This window comes from Hevea brasiliensis, chromosome 8 (assembly GCF_030052815.1).
Source record: "Hevea brasiliensis isolate MT/VB/25A 57/8 chromosome 8, ASM3005281v1, whole genome shotgun sequence".
In the NCBI taxonomy this organism is placed as follows: Eukaryota; Viridiplantae; Streptophyta; class Magnoliopsida; order Malpighiales; family Euphorbiaceae; genus Hevea; species Hevea brasiliensis.
The window spans coordinates 4,619,106-4,630,144 of NC_079500.1; the positions used below are offsets into that span (position 1 = coordinate 4,619,106).

At 34.2% G+C, this 11,039-nt stretch overlaps 1 protein-coding gene across 8 annotated transcripts; it reads left to right on the plus strand.

The window, feature by feature from the left end:
* Nucleotides 1-724: 724 nt before the first annotated feature.
* On the plus strand, nucleotides 725-10,397 carry LOC110667978 (putative disease resistance RPP13-like protein 1). 8 transcript variants are annotated; one of them, XM_058150985.1, is made up of 7 exons: nucleotides 725-5,271; nucleotides 5,367-5,429; nucleotides 7,510-7,698; nucleotides 8,699-9,002; nucleotides 9,120-9,199; nucleotides 9,369-9,586; nucleotides 10,328-10,397. In XM_058150985.1, exon 1 carries the CDS (start codon nucleotides 891-893, stop codon nucleotides 5,193-5,195), a length of 4,305 nt encoding a protein of 1,434 aa, XP_058006968.1. In that variant the 5' UTR covers nucleotides 725-890; the 3' UTR covers nucleotides 5,196-5,271; nucleotides 5,367-5,429; nucleotides 7,510-7,698; nucleotides 8,699-9,002; nucleotides 9,120-9,199; nucleotides 9,369-9,586; nucleotides 10,328-10,397. The 8 variants fall into 8 exon arrangements, with proteins under 8 accessions (XP_058006968.1, XP_058006967.1, XP_058006965.1 ...); XM_058150984.1 differs by lacking the exon at nucleotides 10,328-10,397 and adding an exon at nucleotides 9,914-10,255 and having other exon boundaries at nucleotides 8,699-9,039; nucleotides 9,369-9,767; XM_058150982.1 differs by lacking the exon at nucleotides 10,328-10,397 and adding an exon at nucleotides 9,914-10,255 and having other exon boundaries at nucleotides 9,369-9,805.
* The last annotated feature ends 642 nt before the right edge of the window (nucleotides 10,398-11,039 follow it).

Below are 11,039 nucleotides of genomic sequence, written 5' to 3' on the forward strand. Positions count from 1 at the left end.
ACTTTATCAAGTATTGTATGCTTATTGAGAAAACATAAAAATAATATCAAAAAATTAAATAAAAATATTTAAATAAATTTTAAAAAGGTAAATTTAGATCTAGTGTGATAATCCCTATGTAGCAAAATTTTTATTTTTTATTTAAAAATATATTTTTAAAAATATAAAAATTAATTAATTTTATTAAAATAAAAAAATAAATAATAATATTTTAAAAATATAAAAACTATTTAATTATTTTTATTAAAATATAATTAAATAATAATTTCACTAATATTAAAATTTATTAATTAATAAAAAAATTAATAAAAAATTAAATAATTAGCAGACTAAAAAATATATATGAATGAATAATTAGCTCCATTAAAAGTGATCAAATAGTAATTTTTATCAACAATCAATTATTTTTGAGAAAATTATTTTTAATAAAAAATTATTTTTAATTTATAATTAATGTAAAAATAATGCTTCTTAATGGTTAAGAGTAAGGGAATTAAATAATTTTAAATTATAAAAAAAAATAAAAAAAAATTAACTTATTTAATTAAAAAGTAATTAAAAAATAATTCTTCTAAGGTTTTGTTTGGAGTGTAGTTCAAAAGTACTTTTAAATCGATGGTGTTTTGTCAGAAAAAAAAAATATTTTAAATATTTAATAAAGTAATTAAATTTTATTTAATTATTTTAAAGTAATATATCATATTTAATTTTTAATTTTATTTTAAAGACAAAATTGCAGTAAAAGCTCCGCTGCTAGCTTTAGCAGTAGCGTTCACATCACAGCGTTTCCATAAACGTTCCATCCTTCCATTTCCCGAAAAGGAAAACAACGTCGAAGCGACCCAAGCCTCTTTTTTTACCTTATCTGGAAGCAAGGAAACCGCTTGTTAATGGCAGATATGATCGTTTCCGCCGCAATCGATTGCGTAATCAACAAATTGACCTCTTCGGACCTCCTACAGTCTGCCGGTGGAGCCCAGGTCCAAGTGGAACTCGAGAAAATGGTGAAAACGCTTTCCAAAGTAAAGGCAGTGCTGGCAGATGCTGAAGATAAGCAGATTAGTAACCGTCTCGTTAAGATTTGGCTGAGAGAGCTTCGAGACTTGGCTTACGATGCGGAAGACATCCTCGACGAGTTTTCTTTCGAGGTTTTGCGACGGAAACAACAAGTTGAGCAGCGACGAGGAGAAGGGAGCTCAAGTAAGGTGTGGAGTGTTATGCTTAGATTTTTGGATCATTTGAATCCTCATCGTGTCCTTTTTAATATGAAAATGAAGTCTGAGATTGAGACTATTAACGCTAAATTTCAAGAACTTATTGAGAAAAAGAATAGTTTAGAGCTGAGAGAGAATGGTGCCGATGATAGGGGTCGTAAATCGTTCAAAAGATTGCCCACTAGTTCTTTGGTAGATGAACGTGTAGTGTGTGGTAGGGCAGAGGAGAAAGAGAAGATTATTCAGTTGCTGCTGAGCGGAGAAGGTTGTGATCATAGGGCTTGTGTGATTCCTGTAGTTGGCATGGGCGGAGTGGGCAAAACCACTCTTTCGCAGATTGTCTACAATGACAGCAGAGTCGTGGATTGGTTTGATTTAAAAGTTTGGTGTTGTGTTTCTGAGGACTTTGATGTTGTTAGGGTGACAAAAACGATTCTTGACGCCATAACTATGAAGGATTTCAATATAAAGGATTTAAATTTGCTTCAAGTGGCATTGAGGGAACAATTGAGGGGGAAGAGGTATTTGATTGTTTTAGACGATGTTTGGAGTGAGAAGTATGAGGATTGGATTGTGCTTCGTCAGCCTTTCCTAGTGGGATCTCCAGGCAGTAAAATTATTGTCACTACACGTAATCATGGTGTTGCAGCAATTATGGGTACCGTTGAAGGTCACTTTTTGAAGGAGCTATCAGTTGACAATTGTCTGTCTTTGTTTGCAATGCATGCATTAGGAAGAAGAAACTTTGATGGTCACTTGAATCTAAAGGAGATTGGTGAGAAGATAGTTCGGAAATGTGGAGGACTGCCTTTGGCTGTAAAAACACTTGGGAGTTTGTTGCACATGAATACTGATCAGGATGAATGGGAAAGTGTATTGAATAGCAAGATTTGGCATTTGCCAGAAGACAAGAGTGGCATTCTTCCAGCCTTGAGATTGAGTTACTATTATCTTCCTTCTTATTTGAAGCCATTATTTGCTTTTTGCTCAATATTTCCAAAGAACTACGAGTTCTATCAGGATGAATTGGTATTGTTATGGATGGCTGAGGGTTTTCTGCCAGAACTAGAAGGAAAGAAGCAGATGGAAGAGCTAGACTCTTATTTTAATGAACTATTAACAAGGTCACTTTTTCAGAGATCAAGCATTGAGAAATCGCAGTTTGTGATGCATGATCTTATCAATGATCTGGCTCAAACAGTTGCTGGAGAAATATGCATGAATTTAAATGATAAGTTCGAAGGTAACAAGCTCCATCAAATTGTTGAAAATGCTCGCCACTTTTCATTCATTCGTCGTCCATATGAAGTGTGGAACAGATTTGAGGTCTTAGGTAAAATGAACCATTTAAGAACTTTCGTTGCCTTACCAATTTATACATTGCCTTGGGCATGTTGCTACTTAAGCAAGAAAGTCTTACATGACGTGCTGCCAAAATTAAGATGCTTAAGAGTTCTATCATTGAGTGGTTATCAAATTAGCGAGCTGCCAGATTCAATCTCTAGTTTGAAGCATTTACGGTATCTCAATATGTCTTGCACCAAAATTAAATGGTTACCCGAATCTTTAAGCACTCTCTTGTACTTAGAAACACTGTTATTATATGGCTGCACAGAGCTTACTAAGTTGCCGCAAGGTATTGGGAATTTGATTAACCTTTGTCATCTAGATATTACCGATACTCACAATTTGCATGAGATGCCATTGGAGATAGGTAATTTGACTAATCTTCAGACATTGTCTAAGTTTATCGTGGGAGAAGGTTGTGGCTACAGGATTAGTGAACTAAAAGATTTGAAGCATCTTCAGGGGAAACTTTCCATTATGGGATTGGATAATGTGGCAGATGGTCGACATGCATTTGATGCTAATATACGAAAAAAGCACAATCTCGTTGAGTTAGGGTTGGAATGGAGCCGCAACTTTCATGATCTTCGGAACAACAAATGTGAAATGCAAGTTCTTAATTTGCTAAAACCTTGCACAAGTCTTAGAGAGCTCAGCATTTCATTCTATGGAGGTGCAAAATTCCCATTGTGGATAGGGGATCCCTCATTTGCTAAATTATCGCAACTAAAACTCTCTTGTTGTAGACATTGTACTTCATTACCTTCTCTTGGTAAACTACCTTTACTTAGGAATCTCTGTATAGAAGGTATGGATGCAGTAAAGACTGTTGATTTTGACTTTTATGGAGAAGGTTCTCCTTTGGCTGTGCCTTTTCCATCTTTAGAGACACTGAAATTTGAAGATATGTTGGTATGGGAATTGTGGTTGTCTTCTAATGGAGACAATGAAGAACCCGACAATATATTTCCTCGTCTCTCAGAACTTACATTATTGAATTGTCCCAAGTTAACTGGGAAATTACCTAAACGCCTTTGTTCACTTGCAAAGCTCACAATATGCAACTGCCCAATATTGGAAAATTCACTTATAAGCCTTCCATCCCTTCATGAGCTGAAGTTAGAAGAGTGCAGTCAGGTGGTACTAAAACACATGGTTGACAACACTTCCTTGACAACACTGACGATCAGGAGCATGGCAGATATTTCTTGTTTGCAGGACATTTTTCTGCAGTCACTGGTAGCACTTAAAGTTCTGGTTATTTCTAATTGCCCAAAGCTAACATTTCTGTGGAATCAGATAACTGGATTAGAAAAAGTGTTCGGTCTTGAACGCATTATAATTAAGGACTGTCCTCAACTCGTGTCATTAACAGAGAATGCCAATGATATGTTGTATAGTTGTGCACATATGGAATTATCAGTCTGCAATAAGGAGGAGCAACTGCCATATGGGATGCATGGTCTCCAGTCTCTCAAGGATCTGCATGTTGAATCTTGCCCAAAACTTGCATCTTTTCCAGAAGCAGGAGTCTTGTCCTCACTAAGATGTCTTGTGTTAAAGAATTGTGAAGCTCTGATGTCCCTGCCTGATGGTATGATGAGGTTCAGTTGCAGAACTAATATGTGTCTTCTTGAAGAATTGGAGATTGAAGAGTGTCCTTCGCTTGAGTGCTTTCCAGAAGGCGAGTTACCCATGACGCTGAAAGTGTTGAAAATCCGATGCTGTACAAAACTCCAGTCTCTGCCAGAGGGATTAATAAGCAGGAATAACATGTCTCATCTGGAACACTTGGAGATCATTAGTTGTCCATCTTTAACATCCTCCCCATCAGGAAAATTACCTTTTCAACTTAAAACACTTAAGATCTCAGACTGCTCACAACTGGAGCCACTTCCAAAAAGGATGCTGCACGACAATACATCAATTGAATACAATAATATTTGGAGCTGTACCATTCTGAAAAGCTTGCCTGAGTGCCTTAACAGCCTCTCCTGTCTCACTGAATTATCTATAAATTATTGCTCTGGTCTAAGGTCGTTTCCTGAAGTGGGCCTGTCCCTCCCCAACCTCAGAACATTGAATATCTATGATTGCTTCAACCTGAAAACTCTTCCTGGTGAGATGAGAAACCTAATGTCTCTTCAAGAGCTAGCAGTATGCAACTGTCCAAGTCTTGTGTCCTTTCCGCAAGGGGATTTGCTTCCAAATCTAACGTCCCTTGAAATTTGGGATTGTGGAAATGTTGAACTGTCAATGTCAGAGTGGAACTTCCAAAGTCTAACCCATCTTAGAGATTTAAGCATTGCTGGTGGATGCTTTAAAAATACAGTTTCCTTTCCTAATGAGAAGTGTCTGCTTCCTCCATCTTTAATGTCTATTTATATTGGAGGGCTCCCAAATTTGGAATCCCTATCCATGCAGCTGCAAAGTCTCACATCTATAGAAGAGCTGGAGATTGTTGATTGTCCTAAGCTTCAGTCTTTACCAAGTGAAGGCATGCCTCCCACACTTGGAAGATTCAGCATTAGGGACTGTCCACTTCTAAAACAACAGTGCTTCCCAAAGAAAGGCATGTGCTGGCCCCTGATAGTACACATCCCATGCATGGAGATGGATGGCGAAGACATATGATATGAACTGATTTTAGCAAATCATTTTATGCTTTTTTTGTGATAAGTGCAAGTTGAGATTCTATCTTTTAATTCAGGTATACGCAATCTTGATGCAGAACTATTCTCATTAATTGAATATTTTTTCTTCTAATATTTTTCTCATTTGTTGAAATTTCCTGGTGTAATATAGGATTGAAGAAAACAAGAAATGGGAAAAATCTGAAGTATTGCAGCCATTAGTACAACAACTAATGTGAGTATGTTCTGTCAGTTGTTATTCTCATTTTGTGGGAAAGGAAAAAGATACCAATACCATGGTAGTTAGTAAGCTTGCTATGGATAGTTTTGAAAGAGCATTTTCTTTATGCTGTGTATATACTTTAGATTCATTTTAACTGGTTCAGTGGAAGTATTTTTCTTTTGAACTAGTGTACCCTTTGTATTCTGTTTATGGAATAATCTATATGGAAGCCCTTGAACTTCATGAAGAAAAACCGATTGATCTCTCTGCTTTTATATCAACCTTTTGAGTCCCTTAACTTCTATTGGTCAAGTCCATTTTGGACATGTCAACAATGCACGTCAAAATACATGCAATGTTTCGAAAGCATGATTCAAAAAAAAAAAAAAATGATAGGATAGGGATAGTACTCGTCCTATCCTTACCTTATTATTGCTAGACTCCATTAAATATTAAAGAACAACAACAAATAAGCTTTAATCCCAAACTAATTGGGATTAGCTATGTGGATTCTTTTTTCGCTATTCAGCTCTATTAAAAGGGGAGAAAAAAAAAAAACTACAGAAGTAGAAATGTGTTATGAATAAAATAAAAAATAAAAAAAAATTCAAATTGAAGAGAATGAATCTGAAGCAATTAAAATCCAGATTTCCAAAAAAAAAAAAGAAGTGATATACTTAATCGTTACTATATTCCCTATCTTCCACTTCATGTTTTTGTTATCTATAAAGAAAATAAAAGAAAAATCAGTGCTATTAAAAAAAGTCATTATTCAAAAAAAGAAAAAAAAATATGGACAAATAATTAAAGAAAGTCAGTGGTGTCATCAATGAAATAAAAAAAAAAAAAAAAAAAAAAACCTTCACCATAAAATATCATCCTTTGCCTATATCTCAATGCCTCTTCAAAAGTAACAATAATAACAAATAAGTCTTAATCCAAACTAGTTAGGGTCGACCATATGGATTCTTTTTCGCCATTCAACTTTATTTGAGACCAATTTTGTGTCGATATTAAAAATTGTAAATCTTTTGATACTATTCCACATCATTTTAGTGTCACCCTCTTCCTTCTCACTTTGTCCACTACTGACCTATCACATTTCCGTATTAGGTCATTCCATGCTCTATGTTGAACGTGACCAAACCATCTTAATCAACTCTCCCTCAAAAGTAAGAAGGCAAAAAGTTTTAGAGTTGACTATATGGATTGAAATTGCTTTTGTGGCTGCAATAATGGTCATGATCATGTGTAATGGAAATGGGGTTGTCACAGGTAACAATGCGAAAATTGTTTAAACGAAATTTGCAAAATGAAGTAAATTAATAAATATTAACAGAATAATTAAATTTAAGAAATTCAACTGACTAGTGAGCATAAATCCACTATACATAAACTATTTTTGTTACATTTTAACTTACTGATGCATTTTTTAATTTATAGATTTATACATTTTGAATATGAATCAAGCTGAACTTCCAACTTATGGTTAAATTTTGATTATATATGATTATATGTAATTTATTGAAAGAAATCCTCTAAATATCTGAAAATTTTTTGAAAGAATTATAGATCTAGCAAATTAATGAGTGAAGTTTGTAGATCTATCATAACTACAGCATATATTACATCTTTCATCAATAAATTTGCAAATGCAAATAAGCAAAAAAGAAAACATTTTTTTTTTTAAGAAAAAAAAGTTAGCTTGTCTTTCAAAGTAAAATGTGAAGACAGTAGTTTTTTTTTTTTTTTTTTCTTCTCTTTACTGATAGTCTGATTGTAAGTAAAATGAAGAGTTAACTTGAAGTATTGAGACATAAGGAGGCTGAAAGTAGGTTTTTTGGATTGGAGAGTTGACTGGAAGCTTAGGATAGCCGCTACTGCTGCTGCTGCCGCCTATTGCTTGCAATTTATATGGTAACAGCAGCCATAAAGGCTTACTATTTGTTATCCAAAAAAAAAAAATCCATTGCATAGTGGCAGTAGTGGTAACCCCAAAATTCGATATTTAACAGCCATTAGTTAGCTGTTGTTTAAATCCATTGTTGACTGTCTTACTGAACAATGAAGTAACATGCATCTTACCTTACAGTTAGCAAGGGAAAGCACACCAGATGAGGATGTTGGCCTCCCGCAAACGCAATTACTACCACAATAGGATTCCATATCCTCTTTCTTTCTGGTTACTTTCTTATGTCTTCTTCTTCTTCTGTTGTTGAGGCCTGAGGACAAAAGGAGGAGAAGAAAGGATGGGGGCGGGCACAAGCAGATAGAAATCCAGGTGTATAAGGCAATCAAACCCTCTGGCATATGATTTGATTCAGTTTTAGGTGTTTGGTTCATTGTTTTAAAAGAGAATGATTACTTTTTTATTGATAATGTGTTGGTTTGAAATGGATTGAAGAGAGAATTTTCTTTTATCAGGATTTCTCAAACAGTCACAGAACCCATATTATCCAGCTGGGTTGACGTCTAGTCAACTTGAGCTTATCAAGAAGAATATTTACCCTTTGGCTAGAGAGAGAAATGATGCCACATCAGCAAATTGTTCCAGCTAATTTTATATGATGCATTAGTTAGTGTACATGTCAAGCACGCATGCTGACATGTTTGAACAGGATTGAAAGTAAAAGTCAAGGGACTTAATCGGTCAACATAAAAGTGTGAAGGCTTCGAGAGTGTTTGTTTTAACTACTTATTTAAATTTTGATTTAAAATGTATTTTTAAACTTATGTGTCAATTTAAAAATAAGTAGTTAGTTGGTTGGTAAAACTAATTAAAATTAACTTTTAAATAATTTAAATATTAAGGTGCTTAAAAATAACTTAATCTGTTAAAATGACCAGAAGGATATGTAATTGAGTGTTGTGGTTGTTAAAATGAAGATAGTGTTGATATTTTTAAAAATTATTAGGATAATGAAATCTTTTACTTGGTCAAATAGTAGTTTTAAAATAAGTAGATTAGTTATAAGTAAATGGTATCCTACTTATATTTTGTAACTTATTTTAAGTAATTTGTAACTCATAAGTCAAATTAAATATTAATCTATTTACAATTTTCTACTTATAAGTAAGTTTAATTGGCTTATAAGCTAAACCAAACACACCACTTAGGGGCTTTCATATGGTTTATTCCTTTCTTTAGCACATGATTTTCACACAAGTAGGGTGCTTCATCTTCAATGCCGTCAACAGTATTCTTGATTTAAGTTTGTCTTGTGTTTATATATCAATTCTTGTTGTTACTCTCTTTTTCATTTTTCCCCTTCTTCTGATAGGATTTATGGAGAGAATGGGGAGCACCTAGCACCAGGGTGGAAAGTGGACAGGGCTTTCAAACAACATTATTAAATTCGTATTTGTCAAAGTTACAGCTTGACAGTGTCACTGATAGTCACCAAAATATAGAGGAGCCATGAATCTTGTACCACACTGTGCTGTGGTCCCAGCGGAGAGAAAGTTTCCATGTCTTGCTTTGTAGGAGTGCATTTTGGGTTGTGTGAGAAACGACAATATTGGTCCTACAGAACAGTCTCCATGTGCAGATGGATGTCATTCACAATGAATATTCTTTAACCACAGGTGGAGCCATATTTAAGACTACTATATTATTGCAAGTGTAATTAACGTTCTTAATTCTCATTGCTCAAGTCTCTATTTGAAAAGCCATGAATTGACATATTGTCTGATAATTGACAGGCAAATACATGGAATGGACGATTCTCAAAAGCTCTGGCTCATATATTTCAAGTTTTTTTGAAGAAAATATGTTATCTACGGTAATTACTTTTTCTGCATTCTAGTGGATCTGATGGTGATGGGGAGCAGCAAACTGCCTCCATTTATGTCATTAATCTGTGTTAGGTCAGAAATGTCACTATCCCTATTTTTATTCGATCAAATTTGTCCTGATGAGTTTTGGTTTGTGGCATAAATGTTGTGATTCAGGTATGGAAGCTCATGGAGACGTTTAGCATGCCGAGTAAATGAACGTGTCTGCTATGGTTCCAAACCTATAAGATGCTGATTCAGAATATGGATAGCGATGAAGGAGAATAGTAGATGAAGCTGGCTTCAATTTTTGGTACTCGAGTGATCTTGTTAAATCTGCTGTTAGTGTGCTTATGGACGGTAAAGCCTAGGATGGACTGGCATCATAAATGGAGGTCCAAACCTGCTGGACCTTCTTTGTTTAACTACATATCTTGCTAGGTCAGCCAGGTGTTCCAACAGATCCAAAGAACTAACCAGAACACACGACACACAATCTATAACATGAGAATGTAGTTCCAACTCACCTATATCTATCGGAAAAAGTATTCACCCATCCCAATCAAAGAGAGCTCTGTTAAGTTTCAAGTGGCATCTTGATCTGGCATTGTAGTGTAATTCTGCTAAAATAACATCTTAAGAGTTAACTCTTGCATTGTAGTGGGCTTGCCAAACCATTTCTGACTCCCATTCTGACCATGAGATTTTTCTTGTGCTTCCAGGATCTATTGGAGAACAACTTGGAGTAATGTCGGTTAGTGCTGTTAGTGGAAATCAAGCCCACAATCAATTTCTGACCCGTGACTCTTAAAAACTTGGGAATGAGTGAAATTGTGGTTTCTTTCTGTTGTAAATGTCTGATATTAATAGTTCTTCACCAATTAGAATGGAACGAGTATAATGACTAGAAAACGAGCAGGACTGGGTCAAGGAAGTAAACCTGGTATTGGTCAAGTCTTGATTAGGGACACCTAGGGTTGAAACATTGGCTAAACATCAACAAATGCAAATTTGTTTGATTTGTACATGGTTGATATTGGTATTATTGCATTTAATTGGTTTCACTACTGTTTCCCGAAAACTACTTTTCTTCTGATAATTTTTCTTTCCTAGCTAAATAATCTTATACTTTTCAGGATTCCATTTGTGTGTGTGGTGGGCAAGATGGAGCAGGGCAAGACATGACAATTCATTGTACTTTCTAGTTTCATTTTTCTTGTCTTGGTGCACCAAACGTTGCCTCGGTTGAGTTCGGGCTTATATAAAAATAATTTTATTAATTAATAAATTAAATATTTATATTAAAATATGTAAAATTAATTAAAGTGTTTATATAAAATATACGAATGTAAATGTAAATATTTATTTACTGATTGATAAATTTATTTTTATATATGCTCGAGCTTATAGTGAGCATGCACTGTCCACAAAGTCCAATCTAATTAATAATTTTCTTAAACTCTTTATCATACTTTTTCGACAATATGTGGAAGGTAATGTATTTGAGTTCAAAAAATTATTTAAGGCTTTCAATTGTTACGTAGATGAGAATTTACTTATTTATAAGAAAAAAAATTATTATTTAGTTTTTATATTTTAATAAAATTAAATATTTAATATCTTTATTTAAAAAAATATATTATTTAATTTTCCTTTCCTAGCTAAATAATCTTGTACTTTTCAGGATTCCATTTGTGTGTATGGTGGGCAAGATGGAGCAGGGCAAGACATGACAATTCATTGTACTTTCTAGTTTCATTTTTCTTGTTTGGGTGCACCAAACGTTGCCTTGGTTGAGTTCGGGCTTATATAAAAATAATTTTATTAATTAATAAATTAAATATTTAT